The 20,735-nt window shown below is 43.5% G+C and overlaps 2 protein-coding genes across 10 annotated transcripts in view; one reads left to right on the forward strand and one right to left on the reverse strand.

The window, feature by feature from the left end:
• Positions 1-20,735, reverse strand: part of LOC307000414 (uncharacterized protein) — a 108,718-nt gene that overhangs the window by 8,853 nt on the left and 79,130 nt on the right. The gene's annotated exons all lie outside the window — the stretch shown is intronic.
• Positions 9,321-20,735, forward strand: part of LOC307000411 (MSL complex subunit 3-like) — a 240,426-nt gene continuing 229,011 nt past the window's right edge. For 3 of the 9 annotated variants that reach the window (XM_079615982.1, XM_079615984.1, XM_079615986.1), the window contains exons 1-4: positions 9,328-9,504; positions 10,230-10,312; positions 10,563-10,658; positions 14,335-14,435. In XM_079615982.1, the coding sequence (XP_079472108.1) occupies positions 9,406-9,504; positions 10,230-10,312; positions 10,563-10,658; positions 14,335-14,435 (379 nt within the window). In that variant the 5' untranslated portion in view covers positions 9,328-9,405. Of the gene's footprint in view, positions 9,505-9,872; positions 10,139-10,229; positions 10,313-10,562; positions 10,659-14,334; positions 14,436-20,735 lie in introns of those variants that run through there. The other 6 variants (XM_079615983.1, XM_079615985.1, XM_079615987.1 and 3 more) reach the window with 6 other exon arrangements.

Consider the following 20,735-nt stretch of genomic DNA (forward strand, 5'->3'; position numbering starts at 1 on the left):
TTTCACAGTGTACTCGACCGCTATCATCTCCAGACAGTTTATATACCGGTCTGCCCTCGAATATCCCGCCCCAACCAAGGTTGGAGGCGTCCGTCGAGATAACTTTTCGGTACGAGACAGTTCCCATCGTCACACCCCACTGATACCAGTCGGTCACTAACCAGGGCTGCACAGCTGAAACGCAGCTCTGAGTCACTCTGATTCGAAAACCGTCGGAAGCCCCGGCTCGTGATGTACACGAGTGTTGAGCCAGCGTTGCAGAGGGCGCATGCGCAATAGACCTAGCCGGAGCACTGCTGTGGCTGAAGCCATAAAGCCCAGCATTCTCTGAAACGTTTTCAGGGGAAACACTCTGTCTTTCTGGAAAGACGCGGCCAGACGCTGAACACGGCAGCCGTCAAGCGAGCCGCCATTGCCACCGAGTCGAGCTGTATTCCCAGAAAGGAAGCTGACTGATGGGGCAGCAGTGAGCTCTTGGTCCAAGACACGAGTTCCGCCTCTGATTGTGCTAAAATCAGCCAGTCAGTTCAGTTCAGATAGTTCAGTATCCGCATCCCCTGACGCCTCAGGGGAGCGAGAGCCGCGTCCATGCACTTCGTAAATGTACGGGGTGCTAAAGACAGGCCGAACGGCAGGACGGTGTACTGATATACCTGACCGTCGAAGGCGAATCTCAAGAATGGCCTGTGACGGGGTATGATCTGTATCTGAAAGTACGCGTCTTTCAGATCGAGAGAAATAAACCAGTCCCTCGGGCGAATCCGCGCGAGGATTTGTCTGGTCGTGATCATTTTGAACGGTCTTTTCATAAGAGCTTACTTCAAATGTCTCAGATCTAATATAGGTCTGAGCGCTCCGTCCTTCTTGGGCACGAGAAAATAAAGGCTGTAAAAGCCTGACTCGCTCATAGAAGGATGTACCGGCTCTATTGCACAACAGTTTTGCTATTTCTGCGCGAAGTAGGTGTGCTACTTCTGGGTTCACGCTCGTCACGGCACGGGCTCGGAAGCGCGGGTGACGGCGGGCGAACTGCAGCGTATAGCCCTGTTTTACAACGTTCAGCACCTTCTGATACGCCCGGAATCGCTTCCCATGCTTTCGCACGCATAGCTAGGGGCAGAATGGTCTCCGTGTTCTGAGCGCCGCACTGCGCGGGCTCGAGAAACTGAAACAGAGGTATCAGCGCGAAGCTCGTTGGCTGAGTAATGCTGCTCGCTGACGGCAGCAGCCTGCTGTTTCACATTCAGTAACTCAGTCGCTAGGGACGGAGAACAATTTGTGGCGCGAACAGTGGTGCTTGTGAGTGATATAGGGGAAACATTGTTTATCAGTAAGCGTGAGCTTTAATGGTTTCAGCGCTTACGTCTAAAACACGGCCGGTGAGCTTTAATGGTTTCGCCCCCTGAGATAACTGTGTAGCAGAGCGGGCATTTTGTAGGTGTGGGCACTGGGACGTGGGCACAAGTCCTACATTTAACACTCGAGCGGTACGTGCCCGCTTTATGTGAGTGGGCTCTGTGACAGATATGGACACCGGGGGGGACGTGCTTGTGTGTAGTGGTGAACACATTGGAGTTGAAAGGCAGGGTAGTATTCTTGTCCCAGTATGGGACGCAACCCGCAGCCCTTCTTCGGGACCAGGAAATAACGGCTTTAAAAGCCCCTCTCGGTTTCCCCTGGAGGGATCTCCTCTATTGCTCCTTTGAGAAGGAGGGAAGAGATTTCCTGCTGAAGTACAGAAGCCTGAGTGGCGCTGTCTACTACAGTTGGAAAAACCCCGTTGAAACAGGGGGGATTGCGGCAAAACTGAAGAGTGTAGCCGAACCGAATTGTGCGAAGAACCCAAGACGATACCCCTGGTAAGCACTCCCATTCTGGAATTCTAGCCCTCCTGGGCATGAACTGTCTGAACGCGGCCGATTGGGATTTGGAGGAGCGGAATTTCTCAACCACTGTGTTGACCGCCTCACCAAACAACCCCGTTTGAGAGATGGCGTCCAAGAGGAAAACCTTCTCTTTGTCACGGATTTCCGTGAGATTAAGTCACAAGTGGTGCTCCACCGCAACGGAACCAGCCATAGAGCGACCTATAGCGCGTGTGGTATGCTTGGTGGCTCTTAAGGCTAAATCCGTAGCCTTACGAAGCTCCTTGACCGCTTCAGGGGTCACGCCGTCGCCATCGTCAATTTCTTTCAGGACGTCCGCCTGGTAGGCCTGGAGAATGGCCATAGTGTGAAGGGTCATGCCTGCCTGCCCAACCGCCATGTAGGATTTCCCAATGAGAGAGGAAGTAGTCCTACATGCTTTAGAAGGGAGGAGGGGGCACGACTTCCAGGACGGCGCAGACGACGGAGCAAGATGGTCGGCTAAAGTCTCCTCAATCGCCGGAATGGCGGAATAGCCCTGTTCCACAGAACCTACTAGGTTGGTGAAATCAGCAGCTGCCGCATTAGTGAGGCGCGAAGAGAAAGGCTGCGTCCAGGATCTGGAGATTTCATGATGCAGATCACTGAAAAATGGCAGTTTCCTCCGTTGAGGCCTAGAATTAGGGCCACTGAGAAGCCTCTCGTTGAGTTTCGAAGACTGAGACTCATGGGGCTCGTCGGGCCAATCAATAGTGAGCTTCTCCGTAGCCCGCGAAAGCACGTCAACGAGCTCCGCGTAGGCCGCAGTAGGCCGCGCTTCCTGGCCGCTCGGCGGGATAATCTAGTCGGTGAGAGTAGGCCCAAAATCCTCGGAGTCGGAAGCCTCGGTAAAAAGTATATCCTCCAGCCCGAAAGAAACCGCGTCGCGTGCTCCCGGGGTGGGGCGCAAATAATCGTGTGAAAATTCGACTGGCATGCCTCGCGCGTGCCGAGGGGAGGGAGGGAGAGAAAGAGCGGGGCTCGTCTGCCCGAACCCCACATCCTTAAGCTCTACATCCGAACCCCAAGCCGTGGATCCTCGAGAGGCCTCGGGAGCGCGACAGGGGGAGACGAATGACTCTCTCTCAAAGACCGCGAGCCATGATTTGAGGGTTTTAAGCAACAAATTTTCACAGAATTTGCATTTAAACGATCCTATAACTGCCTCACGCGCATGTGAAAAACCCAAACATTTAACGCACTTACTGTGTGGGTCGTCGTTAGCGATGTAACGAGCACATGGCGGAGTACAGCGTCTGTATTCCATGGCAACTTCACCGTAAGGAGAAACAGAGTTCCGCTTGAACAGTCGCAGAAGCGCCAAGAATAATCCTTAGTTATAGTTGTTTGTAGCTTTCAGAAAAATCACGAGCGAAGGGCAAACGTGACCGCTTCGTTCTGAAGGTAGAAAAATCTGAGGAGCAGATGGCGCGCGCGCGAATATGTAATGATGCGACGTAAGAGCGTCGGGGCGGAGCCATATTGCGCGGACGCCATCAGCCAATGAATTGGCGTGATTCTATAGGGCTTCAGACAATCGGCACATTCAGAGAATATCCCACTGCGTTATCCGCAGCGTTGAGTGAACCTATGAAAAAGAACTAGCATTGCGTGTGAACTGTTTACTTTTAAACAATTAAAATGTCTCCTTGCTATATTTGACACATTTGTTACTTTTGCCGGTTCTTTGTGGCAAGCTTTATGAGTCCACTAACAAATCGAATATCATGACTCATCCCTATTTTGTACCAGGCCATTTATGGTTGTTCATATTGTTTAATAAAGTTCTTGGTTAAAAAGAAAAGAAGAAGCTACTGTGCCTAATATTATTGAATACAGCGCGCAAGGTTTATGCGCATGCTCAAAGTCTTCTTCTCCGTTTTTATTGTATCTCTATGGCAGAATTACAGCACCACATACTGGTCTGGAATGTACACTACATCGTTTTGAGTCGGTTTCGTGTGTACGCGGATATTTCTTGAGACGACGCCATGTTTACGGAATTCTTTTTTAGAACGAGGCAAAAAAAAACATTGGATAGGGAAAGCTCTGGCTTCGTGTGGATGTGGCCTTAGAATCTTTAAGAATACGGGCCCAGCTCATTAACCCATGTGATAATGAGCTGATGAGTTGAATCAGGTGTGTTTGATTAGGGAGACAAAGAAAACGTGCAGTGTTGGGGGTCCTTCAGGAGCAGGTTTGGGAAACACTGTTCTATGCTATCTGGGATGCTGAGATGATGAAACTGATCAGGAAAATTATTAATAAAGCAATCTTTAGTGGCAGAAGTGATAGGTCAAACATATTTGTAACACGGACTCAGCTTTTGCTAAGTTTACACAAGACTAGATAATGATCTGAGATGTCATCGCTCTGCTGCAGTATTTCAACGGCATCAACATTTATTCCATGTCAAGTCAAGTCAAGTCACCTTTATTTATATAGCGCTTTTTACATCAAAGCAGCTTCACAGTGATAACATGAAAATAATACAAAAAACAATTTCATCATCGTCCATCTTTAAGGCAGATCTATAATATTGTTGAATATTAAATGTACCCAACTAAGCAAGCCAGAAGGTAAGGCAACAGCGGCAAGGAACCAAAACTCCATCAGGTGACAGAATGGAGAAAAAAACCTTGGGAGAACCCAGGCTCAGTCGGGGGCCAGTTCTCCTCTGGCCAATGAGTGAACAGTGTATGAAGTTCAGAATGAATCAGAGTATTTGTCCAGTTCCGGTTGGTTGAAGTCGGAGTGGAGAGGAGGAGAGACTGGTTGACACTTCAGGTCAGCGGCGTCGTCGTGTCCTGGCGCTGGTCCTTCATCAGATCTGGATACGGCCTGGTTCCGGTGGACAGCGGTAAACCTCGGGATAGACAGAGAGACTAATATTAGCGTAGACGCCATCCTTCTTATGATGTACCAAGTACATCAGGATTTACGGGAAGTGTTCCCGGTCCCGGCTGTTCTAAACTATGCAGCCCAATTATAAAAGTCTATAATGTGTTATGTGTATGCTAGGCCGAAGAGATGTGTTTTTAGTCTAGATTTGAACTGACAGAGTGTGTCTACTTCCCGGACAATGGTAGGAAGACTGTTCCAAAGTTTTGGTGCTAAGTAGGAAAAGGATCTACTGCCAGCAGTCGATTTTGATATTCTAGGTATTATTAACTGGCCGGAATTTTGAGATCGCAGTAGACGTGAAGGACTATAATGCGTTAAGAGCTCGCTCAAGTACTGCGGAGCTAAACATTTAGTGCTTTGTAAGTGATCAGCAATATTTTAAAATTTATACAATGTTTAATAGGCAGCCAATGCAGTGTTGACAGAACAGGGCTAATATGGTCATACTTCCTGGTTCTAGTAAGAACTCGAGCTGCTCGTTTTGAACTAGCTGTAGTTTGTTTATTAAGCGTGCAGGGCAACCACCCAGTAGAGCATTACAATAATCTAGCCTTGAGGTCATAAACGCATGAACTAATTGTTCTGCATTATTCATTGAGAGCATATGACGTAATTTAGATATATTTTTTTTAAAGATGGAAGAAAGCGGTTTTACAGATACTAGACACATGACTTTCAAATGAAAGATTGGTATCAAAGAGCACACCCAGGTTCCTAACCGACGACGAAGACTTAACAGAGCAGCCATCAAGTGTTAGACAGTACTCTAGGTTATTACGTGTGGAAGTTTTTTGTCCAATAATTAGAATCTCTGTTTTTTCTGAATTTAGTAGTAGGAAATTACTAGTCATCCAATTTTTTATATCAGCTATGCATTCCGTTAATTTTGTGAATTGGTAGGTTTCGTTAGGTTTTGAAGAAATATACAGCTGAGTCGTCGGCAGAACAGTGAAAGCTAATTCCATGTTTCCTAATGATATCTCCTAATGGTAGCATATACAGAGTGAACAGCAGCGGTCCTAGTACTGAGCCTTGTGGTACGCCATACTGAACTTGTGATTGATAAGACATCTCTTCATTTACTGCTACAAATTGATAACAGTCAGATAAGTATGATTTAAACCATGCTAGTGCAAATCATTTGTGACTCTAACGAGAGCTGTCTCGGTAATATGGTACGGTCTAAATCCGGACTGAAAATCCTCGCAGATATCATTACTTTCAAGAAAGGAACACAGTTGTGAGGATACTGTTTTTTCTAATATCTTTGACAGAAATGGCAGATTAGAGATCGGCCTGTAATTGACTAGTTTTGTAGGATCAAGTTGCTGTTTTTTAACAAGCGGTTTAATCATAGCTAGCTTAAAGGTTTTTGGTACGTATCCTAGAGACAAAGATTAATTAATGATATTAAGAAGAGGATCTATGACATCTGGAAGCATCTCTTTCAGCAGCTTAGTTGGTATAGGGTCTAACATGCACGTTGTCGATTTAGATGATTTGACGAGTTTGCAAAATTCTTCCTCTCCTATAGCAATGAATGAATCAAATTTTCCCTCAGGGAGACTACAATGCACTTCCTGATGCGATACTGTATTAGACGGTTGCATAGTTATAATTTTGTCCCTGATATTATCGATCTTATAAGTGAAGAAGTTCATAAAGTCATTACTGCTGTGTTGTTTGGAAACTTCTGGGCTTGAAGCTTTCTTTTTCGTTAGTTTAGCCATTGTTTCAAATAAATACCTAGGATTATGTTTATTTTCTTCTAATAGGGTTGAAAAATAAGCAGATCTAGCAGCTTTTAAAGCCTCTCTGTAAGCAATCGAGCTCTCCTTCCATGAAATCCGAAACACCTCTAGTTTTGTTTTCTTCCAGTTGCGCTCCATTTTTCTGGCTGCTCTCTTAAGGGCCTGAGTGTGCTCGTTGTGCCACGGCGTTGGACTATGTTCTTTAATCTTCTTTAAGCGCAGCGGAGCAACAGTGTCTAAAGTGCTGGAAAAGAGAGAGTTAAAAGTTTCTGTTGCAATATCAAGGTCTTCTAAGCTATCCGGGATGCTGAGATGATGAAACTGATTAGGAAGATTATTGATAAAGCAATCTTTAGTGGCAGAAGTGATCGGTCTAACATATTTATAACACGGAGTCGGCTTTGCAGCCTTGGCTAAATGTAATTTACACGAGACTAGATAGTGATCTGAGATGTCATCGCTCTGCTGCAGTATTTCAACGGCATCAACATCTATTCCATGTGATAGTATTAGATCTAGAGTATGATTACGACAATGAGTCGGTCCTGACACGTGTTGTCTAACTCCAATTGAGTTTATAATGTCTTTAAATGCCAATCCCAATGCATCTTTTTCATTATCTATGTGTATATTAAAGTCACCAACAATTAGTACTTTATCTGCAGCCAATACTAATTCTGATAGAAAGTCCGCAAATTCTTTGATAAAGTCTGTATGGTGCCCTGGTGGCCTGTATACAGTAGCCAGCAGAATTTTCAAACGTGATTTATCGTTTACACTATATATTTTTACATTAAGCACCAACACTTCAAAAGAATTTCTTAGTGGTTTTGAAAATATTACTATAAATTACAGCAACACCTCCTCCTTTGCGTTTCAGACGAGGTTCATGTTTATAACCGTAATCTTGTGGGGTTGACTCATTTAAAGCAAAGTAATCGTTTGGTTTTAGCCAGGTTTCTGTTAAACACAGCACATCTAGGTTATAATCTGTAATCATATCATTAACTATTAGTGCTTTTGAAGTAAGAGATCGAATATTCAGCAACCCAAGCTTTATTATTTGCTCATTTGTATTATATCTGTTTTTTATTTGTTGAAGATCAATTAAATTTTTAACCTTAGATGGGTTTGAACGTATTTTGGATTTCCAAGTTCGGGGAACAGACACAGTCTCTATATGATGATATCTAGGTGAAAGAGGCTCTATGTGATGGGATTTATCTGACCTTGGTGACGTGAGGCCGCTAGCAGACGGTCGGTTAAGCCAGTCTGTCTGCTTCCTGACCTGAGGCCCAGATTGTCATGTTTTATCTCTAAGACTATGAGCCAAATTACTAGAGAGAAGAGCAGCACCATCCCAGGAGGGATGAATACCATCTCTTTTCAACAGGTCAGGTTTGCCCCAAAAACTTTTCCAATTGTCTATGAATTCTATATTATTTCATGGACACCACCCAGACAGCCAGCCATTGAGTGAACACAATCTACTAACTATCTCATCACTCCGGCGAACAGGAAGGGGGCCAGAGCAAATTACAGTGCTTGACATCGTACTTGCAAGTTCACACACCTCTTTAATATTAATTTTGGTGATCTCCGACTGGCGGAGTCGAACATCATTAGTGCCGACGTGAATAATAATCTAAGAGAATTTACGTTTAGCATTAGCCAGCACTTTCAAATTTGCTTTGATGTCAGGCGCTCTGGCTCCCGGCAAACATGTGACTATGGTGGCTGGTGTCTAACATGTGATAATATTAGATCTAAAGTATGATTACGACAATATGTAGGTCCTGACACGTGTTGTCTAACTCCAATTGAGTTTACAATGTCTTTAAATGCCAATCCCAATGCATCTTTTTCGTTATCTACATGTATATTAAAATCTCCAACAATTAGGGCTTTATCTGCAGCCAGTACTAACACTGATAAAGTCTGCAAATTCTTTGATAAAGTCTGTGGTACCCTGGTGGCCTGTATACAGTAGCCAGCACAAATTTCAAACGTGATTTATCGTCCTGCCCAACCTCCAAGGTTTTTATACCAGAGTGAGAAAAAGGGCTAAGGAAATTACTTTGGACCCCACACACCCTTTCTCTTCGAACTGTTGACCTCTGGCCGGCACTACAGAGCACTGAGCACAAGAACAGCCAGGCACAAGAAAAGTATACCTGTGTCCCAAATGACGCACTATCAGGGGCGCCGCTATAGACTCTATGAAAGAAAATGAGCTTGGGCCCCCCAATCGCACCCATTCCATTAATAAAATCGATCTCTGGGGGCCCCAAAAGTGTGAGGGGCCCTTAGAATCGCAGCAGATAAAGCATTGGCATATATGAATTTGTTTTGCTTTTCATGACGTAGCAATGTTAAATTCTTTAAATATTTGTCTGGAATTAAAATACAGAGAAAAATATTAAATTGCCCAGCTACTTTATTATGCCCCAAAACACCACAAGTAGACATAAAAATTAAATAAATAATAAACTTTTTTTTTTTTTTTAAATCAGTTAGGCTATATACAAACGTAGATTGGTCTAATTTGATACCGAAAAGTAAGACTGACTGCCCCTGACTAACTGCTATTCATACATACTAGAACTTGGACAGTGTCTTAACATAATGTCTATGTTTATGCAACCGGCCCCACAGTTATAATTACATATTTCTGAACTTTTAAATAGGGACTTCCCATCCGAGCGCGAACATAATTAAACGTCATTTGAGTTTTTTTTTTTTTTTTTTTTTTTTTGCGCACAGCTCTCTCTATCTTCCTCAACGAGTTATGCAACGGGTTAAGGAGCGGGGCTTCAGAGTCTTCTCTTGTTCGCCACGATGAACAAATGAACTCTTGGGGAATGAAATTTAAATTCCATAAAGGAGAAAAAGTTCTCTGTTTTGAACCTGACCCATCCAAGGCCAAGGTGCTCTACGATGCAAAGGTAAATAAGATCATGTTGCTACACATTTGCCTTTTAACAGCTTGTTTTGGTGTGTTGCAGGCAATACAGGTTGCCTTCACGCATGTATATTCCCCAAATACATTTTTCAGCACAGTCGTAAAACTGGATCGGATTGCTATTACAGTATCAGCCATATAATCAACTTTAATAACGCACGCGTGTGTGTGTGTGTATATATATATATATATATATATATATATATATATATATATATATATATATATTTATATATATATATATATATATATATATATAAATCGAGCATAGTGTGCGTTAAACGGATTTATATTATTAAAAGTCCATGGCGTTGCGTGGTTAAGAAACAGGAAAAGTTATAGCACGTTAGCAGCTAGCGCTGCATCCGCCCTATGCGAGGCCTCACCATTCTCTTTATCATGCCCGATCAAGCAAAACATTTCAATAAAATGAACTACATTTAAAGTGTCCGCGTTACACTAGTAAAACCTAATATCAACTGAAACAAAATTGCGTGCACACAATTAAACTCAGTCAACTTAGCAACAGTTGTGACGTCAGCATTATGCGCCGCACAGGCTGCTGCGGTGGCAAACTGGGGGAAGGGCACAGGATGAATCCTCAGTAGCCAGAAAATGTAATATATATATGTATATGTATATCCCATTACACATTCTATATCGTGTGGGATTATTACATTTGAATTTGTTTTTGCGTTTGCATTTCAGGTTGTTGACATTGCAACAGTAAAAGATGACAAGGGAAAAAGGGTCCCAAAGTATCTGATTCATTTTAGTGGTTGGAACAGAAGGTAAGAAGAGGTCGCATTTTTGGCTTGTAACATTTGTGTATAACGTTTGCTAATTTTAGCGGGACAGTGTTTTTTTATGGTTTTAATATTATTGTAAGTATTTGACATTTTAGCGGTGCAAATATTGATATCGCAGAAGTAAGTTAACGTTATTGTTACATAAAATGAAATTGCTAATGTTAGCCACTTTCAATGTTGTCAATGCGGCGAATCCGTATACTGAAGCATTTGTTGTTTTGCTGTTTTGCAGTTGGGATCGCTGGGCTGCAGAGGATCATGTGCTCAGAGATTCTGACAATAATCGCAAATTACAACGTAAACTGGCACGCAAAGCTTTGGCTCGCATGTGAGTTTCAATGAGCCGCTGCTTGTTCGCATTGTTCAGTTATGTACAATTTTTTGTCTGTTAACTTAATTCAACTATAATTGATTGAATTTATTTATGATTAATAATAGCATAATAGCATAATCAAATATGGGATACTACCATTGATGGTACAATGGGTATCTAAAGACATCATGACATACAATGAACATTAAATTGTTGCTGGTTTTAGAAATCTACTAGCTTTAAAGGGTTAACGTTAGTTCATACAAAAAAATTAATCGATACAATTTCACTCACCCCCATTTACACCTTTTTCTAAACCCATTAGACGTTTGTTCACCTTGAAACATACACTTTTTGTATTTATTATTATTATTATTATTATTTTCCTCATAATTATTGTCCTTCCATTGAAAGTCCACCCATCCAAAAAATTAAAGTTAAGCTATAATGTACATAAAAACATCTCAAAAGTAATCCTTATTAATTGAGCATTTTTGGTGTTTTCACCCAAAAATAAAATTTCTTTAATTAATTACTCACCCTCATGTTGTTCCAAACCCGTAAAACCTTTGTTCATCTTCGGAACATGAATTAAGATATTTTTGATGAAATCCGAGAGCTCTTTGACCCCTCCATAGACACCAATTTAATTACCACTTTCAGGGCCCAGAAAGGTATAGCAAAGACACCATTAAAATAGTTCATGTGACTCAGTGGTATGAAGCGATGAGAGAGCTCTCGGATTTCATTCAAAAATATCTTAATTTGTCTTTTGAAGATGAACGAAGGTCTTATGGGTTTGGATTGGAACGACATGAGGGTGCGTAATTAATTACAGATTTTTACATTTTTTTGGATGAACTAACCCTTTAAATACACAATATGACATTTAACTTCTAGTTCACAGGAATTCAATTAAAGTTCCAAGAAGTCCTGTCTCTATATTTCCTTCCCAGCAGAGTATTGTCCAGACGGACAATACTTTTTTGGAATAGTTATACATTTCCATTTGGGCAACAGTAGTACTTTGTAAAAGAAAAATAATCCTAAACAATCAAAATAGTCCTCAAAGATGAGGATATTGGGTCCAAAGCAGTGGTGTTTGAGAATCTATTAAAAAAAAAACTTCAGTTGAGCCTTATTATATATGAATATTAAAAGGTAAGACCAGGCTTTTTTCTTTTTAATTCAGAGATATATGTAAGGCAGAAGGCCATGTGAAAGAAAAGACACTGTATGAAGGTTTAGGGTTTTCCTCTTAAGAAGTCTGGACTGTTTTTATATTTTGCGTTTAAGTATTAAAAAACAATAATAGATAAATAGATAAAAAACAATGTGCATAATAATCAAAATGCCCTCATAATGAGCCGAAAACAAAGGTTATTAGAAATTTAAAGGTTTAATTGTCTTTCCTTGCCATCTACAAATACTTTGCCCAATTATTACCTAGTTTATTATGAAATGCTCTTAACTTGCTGATTAATAATGATAAATGTAGATTTAAGAAAAAAGTCTTGTCAAGAAGCATATTTGAATGGTCTCAGTGTGTGTATACAGATGAAAATAAATATAAATGACAGATGAAAGTAATTGTATTTGCAGCATTTTTGTTTTCTGCAGTGTTTTAGTGAAAGTATAAATCTATTTTTCTGCTCACTGTGTTTCTGCTACTGTCAAAATAACTGTGTCATCTGAAGCTCTTTATGTGGTGCTTTAGCGGGAGAGAGAATCAACGTGCACAGAACGGAAATGGAAAGATCAGACCGTTATTTGAGGATGCCTGTTCTAGTTCATCATATTTGTTATGTTTACATGGACAGCAGTAATATAATTATTGACCTTATTCTGAATAAGACAATATTCTGATTAAGGTGTTTACATGAGTTGCTTTTAGAATATTCCTTTCATGTTCCCTTTTTACATGTTATAGAACATAGATCGATTAATGGCATACGTCATTACGTCCCCATGGTACGCCGTCCGACGTTTCCTCCAGAATTTTGTGTATCAACATACAGTTTGTCTTCATTAATGGTTCCATATACAGTTTTGGATGTTTCAATTTAAATTTTACGAAAGCTTCAAGTGCATCTAATTATTTGTCTTGCTATACGTGCAAATAGACAACGGCGGATACAAATTCTCCAGCAACAGGCCTCCTCTGTACTTTCATTCTTTTGTACTTTCATACATTTCTTTCAGAATTCTTAACATTACCATCGTTTCCCGCTCGGACCAAAAATCTGCCTTCTTGTTTGAAGCCATGCTTTTCTGCCGTCAAACGGTTGAACACTACTGTGTGTGTATGTGTGCTGTCACAAAATGCGGCGAAAACTTCCACACAACGTTAATAGTGTGATTAAGGTGTGTACATGTCTATAATGCACTTTGATAATGCGACTAATAGGAATACTCCACATGTCTTAATTTGATTTGTGTTTACTTCAAGTATGACTTAAGCTGGATTAAGGTAATCAGAAATCAGTGTTTACATGGTAGTTTCTTAATCAGAGTATTGTCAATCGGCTTAATATCGGAATTAGGGCTGGGCGATATGGCCAAAAAAAAATTATCACAATATTTTTTTTTTATATCAGTCGATATTGATAATTATCACGATAAATGTCAAATCTTTATTTCTTTCAAGTTTAAAGGCAGATTTTCTCCTAAGTAAAAGTTGTAGAAACCTACTCTTTATTGTCAGAACATATCATGACAAACACTTGCCAAACAGATGAACATTCACAAATCTGAGGTAGAACATTTAAACATTTGTCATTTTTCCTTAACAAAATATCTTAATAGAAAAAAATTATTTCTTAGTTTCTGCATGTGCTAATTTTTATTTGGTAAAATGTAATATGACTGTTTGAGTTTTATTAAAATTAACAATTGGTCATCCAGCATCATGCATTTATTAGATCATGATAACCACACATAAAACCGGGCATAGCCTATAGCACCTCACTATCATGGCAAAATGTTACTTTATGGTTTCTATGGTATTTGTATGTAAACCAGTAGCCTAAATGCATGATTAAATACTGTAATTATATTCCATTAGTCCTTTAATACATTGTCTACATTAATAATATAATACAATTCAATATGTATATCCCACATTTCATGGTGCAGTTAATATTAGTAGGCTAACGTTACAGGAAATCTATGGTAAATAATGGGAATTTGTAGACGGAAAAGCCTTCTGACTGTATCGTTGCGCACAGTGTTTCTCCTGTTCGTCAGCGCCGTTTCATCTGCCTTTAAACTAGTTTAAATCACTGAGACATTTGTGTTCTTCGCTGAATTCAAGCGCTTCTCACTGTATCTCGTGACCGAGACCGATCAGAGTAAACGCAACGCATCTGCTCTAGTGAGCTCGCGGCTCGCGCTGCCGTTTGGACTTTGAGCCGAGCAGATGAATGGTCCGTGTGGCGCGTGGTTCAAATGAGTTTCGTTCCGCTTTTGGCGCATAAACATTATCGAACATTTATCGAACTCTTGATATCGTTTTATCGAGAAAAATTATATCGCGATAATTATCGTTATCGTTTTATCGGCCAGCCCTAATCGGAATATTGTTGTTGTCCATGTAAGCGTACTGATATTATGACAGCTCCAGGTCAATTTGATGCAGCAAAATCAGTACCGGTATATTGTATTTTTTTTATGTATTTATTTTTCTGCACAGGAGGAAAAAGGGATGGAAGAAGCGACGTTGTCGTCTGCCAGGTGTTAACCCAATCTTGAAGACCCTGACTGAAGAGGAAAAGGAGAAGAGTGATGATGCTTGTGAGTATTTAATAGTGATGTCAACGATTAATCGACGATCGATTAATTGTTGATGACACATTTAATCGATACAACTTCTCGATAATCGATTAAGCAGGTTCATTCGCGTGAGCGCTGCTCAACCGCGAAACAAAGCGAGCGCGTTTTGTTTGGAACCATTTTACACCTTCATTATGACTATAAGTTTGCGTGTTCATTCGCAGCCTTTTGTTTTGTGCAAATGTAAGTGGTAATATTGTTTATTTTGTGTATACCTATCTATATCTGATTTATCTTATATTGGATGCATCCCTTGCATTAACACTGTAGTAAAGCGTGATCAGCTTCAGCGCGCGCAGCTCAAACGGCACTGCACGACTAATAATGACTATTGGGTGGACTGTCATATTACATAACATTATAAAGAGAACAATATTGTAATAAAACATTGTGCATTATTTGAGTTTAGTTGCCGTGTTGCGTTCAGTGTTGCCACAGTTACTTTGAAAAAGTAATCTGATTACTGATTACTCCTTTAAAAAGTAACTTAGTTACTCTACAGATTACTTGATTTTAAAAGTAACTAAGTTAGATTACAAGTTACTTTATTAGTTACATTCAGCAGCTGCCGACAACACCCCCGCCGCCTCAACATAAAAATGACAACCGGTTTTCCCAACACTCACTTTATTGGAAGTGCATTTTTAACAGTAACGTCAACAATTTATCTCCTGACATTTTAAGCTGAACTTAAAAACTATTTCCTGAAAAAAATAAGTTTTTAAAAAAATAAAATAATGACAGTCTTTCTTTAATTCACTTAACATAAATACTTGTTTTTCAAAAATATAAAATAAAGACAGTCTTTATTGACCTGACTCCAAATGTTTCTTCAAATTTGTTGTAGTTTTTTTTTGTAGCTAGATAGAACTTTGTTGCCACCAGATTGTACAACGAACCTTTTTATTGCCATCTTTAGCTGACACAAACTCAAAATAGTGACGGGGTGATGCGATGGTGATGCGTTTATGTAACATGTAAGGGTGGCGCTGACAATAAAGCACCTAAAAGCTGTATATCAAGCAAACATATAGCAAGAAGACATTTTAATTGTTTATTAATAAACAAGTGTTTTCTGTCAGTGTCAGATGCAAAGATGAAGTTGTCGATGCTGACTCGCGATCTTTACTGTAAGTAGTGAACGTGCCAGAGAGAAATGCACATTTCATACGGATTACATAAGCAGAGAGCAGTCTGTTTTCGTTTCGAATTGTTCTGTTTAAAAGTAGACATTTCAATATAGATATATTTTTCAGGTCTGTGAGGCAAGTAAGCTACCTTATACGCTGAGTTTTGGTTCATTTATGAGACGCGCTCCGTGTCGTGGTTATCTATTGTCTGCTATATTTACTTCTTATTTATTAAATCCAGGCAATTGGTCGATGAAACATTGATTAAAATTAAGATTAATACAAAACGAAATACACTTTAAAAGAAATGCTTTGTGCTTTCTGTTTGAGGTCTCTGTGAAAAAGCACTAAGTCTTTTAGTGCTGCTTTCAGACCGGTCATGTCCGTAACGGAGAACTGTCACGTCCGTAACATTGTTTTTTACGTGCGAGCACGAAAAATAAAATAAAATGGATATTTTATGTTCTGTGGAGAGCCAACCCTTCTTCATCCGTTAGGTAGTAGGCTATTACTTTTGGTTTGCGCAGTGTCTATTTAGGCTATCTCATATTAAATATAAAACGCATGTGTAGAGACTGATATTTTTCTAATTTATGGACTCCTTTATTAAGGGAGTGGATATATAAACAGACGTTTCAATATATTGGTATTAAATCCATTTTCTGAGAATTTATATTTCAAGTTTTTTACTGCAAATATCACGTCCATAACGCTGGAATTGTAGCCTGGGAAAACCCAGACCACTCTCAGTTGTAACTGAGTTAGGGTCTGGCAAAGCTCCATAGACAATTCATTTCCACAGGGGCATCACCAACAGACGTCGGATAGATCTAAAACCAATCAGAGCGATGAATGACATGACGTATGCAGAGCGACGGAGAAACATCTCGAAGCTCTCAGCAATTCTCTGTTTGTGTTAACGAAAATGACCATTTTAAATCGCTTGAAACAGACGCGATAGCTGATTCGAACGAGTGATGTTGTGATGTTCCACGGCGGCATCCATCTTTGTAATGTACAACATCTGCGTCACCGTCTCTGCTCTGTCGTCATCGTGTAAAGCCTGCCCCAACGTTTTTGATTGGTGCCGCGATTTCGACGGATTGGAAATGGGTTTCAATGGGGTCTTTGCCAGACCCACTTGCAGAGCAAATCTAAATTTGCCGGAAATGTCTGGGTTCTCTTACGTAGAGTTCTCTCGTACTGCGTCGAAAGAACGCTACGGGAAAGATATTTCTTTGTCGAGATTGAAGCCTAAAAATTAATCCTTAATTTTGTAAATATTGTAAAACGCTTTTCTGTAGCATACAACCCTAGGCGGAGCAATATCGCTCACCCATTGGCTGCTCCGCCAGAAAAGCACAGCCTATGCGAGGCCAGAGACGCTGACCAATGAGGGTGCTTCGCGCCCTTCTGCGTCATCTCCCGCCGAAACAGGCGTGGCCTTGGCCTATAAATACGAGCATAGCTGTCTAACACACTGATTTTCTTAAATTCACGAAGCTGCACGCATCGTTGGATTGGATTCGAGCCGCCACAGCCGTTTGGAACAAGCACTTCAGCAGGACGAGCCCTTCTCTGAAGCCGCCGCCTTCAGCCGCCGTTCCCTGCTGCGCTTCTCCGGCGTGGAATATCCTTTTCGCTTTGTGTGTGTTCTGTGTGTGTGTTCGCCTACCGCGTCACACATTTTTTCTCACAGAAAGAGCAACGAGTGTCTTTTTTAAGATGTCTCGTGTTTCCTGTGGCTCCTGCCGAGCCGCCCTCATCGACGGGGACCACCACGAGCTGTGTGTTTCCTGCTTGGGCGAGGAACATGCAGCTATCGCTCTCGGTGATTGCGGCTGCCATCACTGCGACATGATGCCCATCGCGACTCTGCGGACTCGCCTTGCATCATTCGCCGAAGCTGCTCACCCACCCCCTGTAGCGCCGCGCCGTAAGAAGCGCCGCGCTCAGCGGGTCCCGGAACCTCCCTCCACGAGGAGCTCGCCGCCGCCACCGCCGCTAGCTCCTCTCAACACTTCGTTTGAGTCGCTCACCGACGGACAACAGCCGCAGCCCGCCGCTTTGTCCGTTATGGAGGACGACCAGCAAGCTGTATCTGAGGGGGATGACGACTGCTGCTCGCTTCTCGCTTCGGGGAGCGAGGGATGGGCGAGCTCCGTGGACCTCCCCTCCCCCGCTGTTCCGGAACGCAGAGGAGGGAATATCAGCATTGAGACAGAACTGATGCGTCTGCTCACACAGGCCGTGTCGAGCCTCGGCCTCGAGTGGTTGACGCCCGAACAACCTGCTTTCAACCGTCTGGATGGCTGCTTCCTTTCTGGAGACCGCGCTGCGCCGCCCTCCAGACACGCCCCATTTCTTCCTGAGCTTCATGAAGAAGTAGCGAAATCGTGGAAGGCGCCATTTTCAGCCAGAGTGCGTACTTCTGCCTCGCCAGCATTCTCCGTACTGGACGGTGCTCGAGACAGAGGCTACCATGCTCTCCCTCCGGTCGAGGAGGCTGTAGCGACTCACCTTTGCCCACCCTCTGCTGGACGGCGGGCTAAGGGAGTCCTACCATCCAAAGCTTGCCGCACGTCATCGGCTTTGAACGGCCGCGTGTACTCCGCCGCCGGACAAGCTGCATCGGCACTGCACACCATGGCGGTGCTTCAGATCCACCAGGCCAACCTCCTCCGCAAGCTAGACGAGGAAGGCCCGGGCGCGATCAGTGTTCCGGACTTACGTAGCGCCACAGACCTAGCTCTTCGTGCTACAAAGTCCGCCGCACACGCCATCGGCAGGATTATGGCCTCAGCTACTGTTTCCGAGAGACATTTGTGGCTGACTCTCTCTGAAATGGCGGAGTCGGAGCGCTCGGCGTTCCTCGACGCTCCCGTTTCAGCGACTGGCCTCTTCGGATCTTCCGTGAAGGACTTCGCGGACCGATTCGCCGAGGTACAGAAGACTTCGCAGGCCATGAGACATTTCCTGCCAAAGCGCTCCAGTTCCGCAACAGGCCGCCCTAAACAGCCACCTGCCCGAACTCAGCAGCGCCCCGCGCCCGCCGCACCGGCCCAGCAGCAACAGGCCCGAGAGAGACCACGGTCTCGCTCCGCCGGACGCCGTCCGCCACCGCGTGGTCCTCGGCCCAAGATCACACTCAAGCCCGAGGCCTCGGCGCCATCCTAGCCCTGCTAGGAAAAAGACGGTGTTCGGGTCCCGCTGCGGCCGGACTTCCACCCAAGATTCTCGCTTGTACAGCCCTAAGTTCCGTGTTTGTACCAGTGTATTTAGCAGCCAACAAACCGGCCGTAAAGCCCGTTTGCCTGCACACAAACGCCGTTTTCACGGCGACCCAGATAAATCTAAAAAAGAGTTTAATTTCTGGTGTTCCGGCCAAGGCCGATGGTGTAATGTGTGTAACTGCAATGCCCACCCAGTGCCCATTCATTCACACAAGCACAGCCCCGTTCAACACAGGGTTTGCACACATAAAATCGGCTCATGCCGATTGTGCTTTACATGTAGTGAGCGTGCCCACTGTCCAGTGCCCACAACCACTACACGCTGCACGTTCTGCGGTTTCTGTAAAAACGAAACCAACGAACGGTCAGTCAGTTCACAAACACAGTGTCCCCGGTGTTATAAATGTGCCCGCCACCAAGCGCCCACGTTTATTCACAAATATAACGAGCCCTACGGGGCTCGCCCCGCGCGCTCTCTCTCAACTCAGAGAGCCGAGCGCGCGCGGGATGCATACTGTGTTAAACATGCCCCCCGCCTCAGACGCCACGGCGTCCATGTTACAGCACACGGTTGCTCTCGTGTCGCCGCCATTTCGCGACCAGGGCCCAGATTACATTCAACCCCTAGTCACACGTGCAGATGCATGGGAAAGACTTCCCGGGGTCTCAGAATGGGTGCTAGAGACTATAAAAAGAGGCTATTCGCTACAGTTTCATCGACGCCCTCCCCGTTTCACGGAGAAAGTCGAAACCACGGTAAAAACAGAAGTTGCACATCTACTTCGAGCCGAAATAGCGAAGCTATTGAGCAAAGGGGCCATAGAGCCTTTATCTCAAGCTCAGAGCGAAGGGGGTCTGTACAGCAGATATTTCCTGGTACCGAAGAAAGACGGGGGTCTCAGACCCATTTTAGATCTAAGGCGTCTGAACAAAGCGCTAACAAAGCGAAAGTTCATAATGCTCACGACCAGAAAAATCCTCGCACAGATTCGCCGAGGAGACTGGTTTATGACGATAGGTCTGAAAGACGCGTATTTTCACATACAAATTGCGTCACGTCGCAGGCGATTTTTGAGATTCGCCTTCGAGGGCCGGGCATATCAGTACACAGTCCTGCCATTCGGCCTGTCTCTAGCTCCTCGTACATTTACAGTGTGCATGGACGCGGCGCTGGCACCCCTGAGACTCCGAGGCGTTCGAATTCTGAACTATTTGGACGATTGGCTGATTCTGGCTCAATCGCCTTCAGAACTCGCTCACCACAAGACACTAATACTCGATCACCTCGAGTGCTTAGGTCTGAGAGTCAAGTGGGAGAAAAGTTCACTGTTTCCCAGTCAAAGGATCTCCTTTTTAGGACTGGATCTGAACTCGCTATCTATGACAGCACAGCTGTCATCACAGCGCAGGCAAAACACCCTGCAAATGGCGAAATCCTTCCGCAGCGGCCATATAGTGCCGCTCAAGAGATTTCAGAAAATGCTAGGCCTCATGGCATCAGCCTCATCGGTACTGCAGTTGGGCCTGCTGCGCATGCGCCCACTGCAGTTCTGGTTGAAAGCGCGCGTTCCGCGCCGAGCATGGTTGCACGGTCGCTATCGCCTCAAGGTCACTCAGGAATGCATTTCAGCCCTGACACCATGGAGAGCGTCAGACTGGTACCGGTCAGGTGTAAGCCTGGGGACTTCCTCGAGCCTGAAGGTGGTGTCCACGGACGCGTCCACCTCAGGCTGGGGAGCACTGCTCGACGGCAGACCGTTCTTTGGCCAGTGGGCAGAACGAGCCAAACTACCGCACATAAACTGCCTGGAAATGATGGCGGTGGACTTTGCGCTGAGGCGTTTTTGTCCCCGGATAAAAGGGCACCACGTCCTGGTCCGTTCGGACAACATGTCGGT

The sequence above is a fragment of the Phoxinus phoxinus genome, assembly GCF_949152265.1.
Source record: "Phoxinus phoxinus genome assembly, chromosome: 6".
NCBI classification, from domain to species: Eukaryota; Metazoa; Chordata; class Actinopteri; order Cypriniformes; family Leuciscidae; genus Phoxinus; species Phoxinus phoxinus.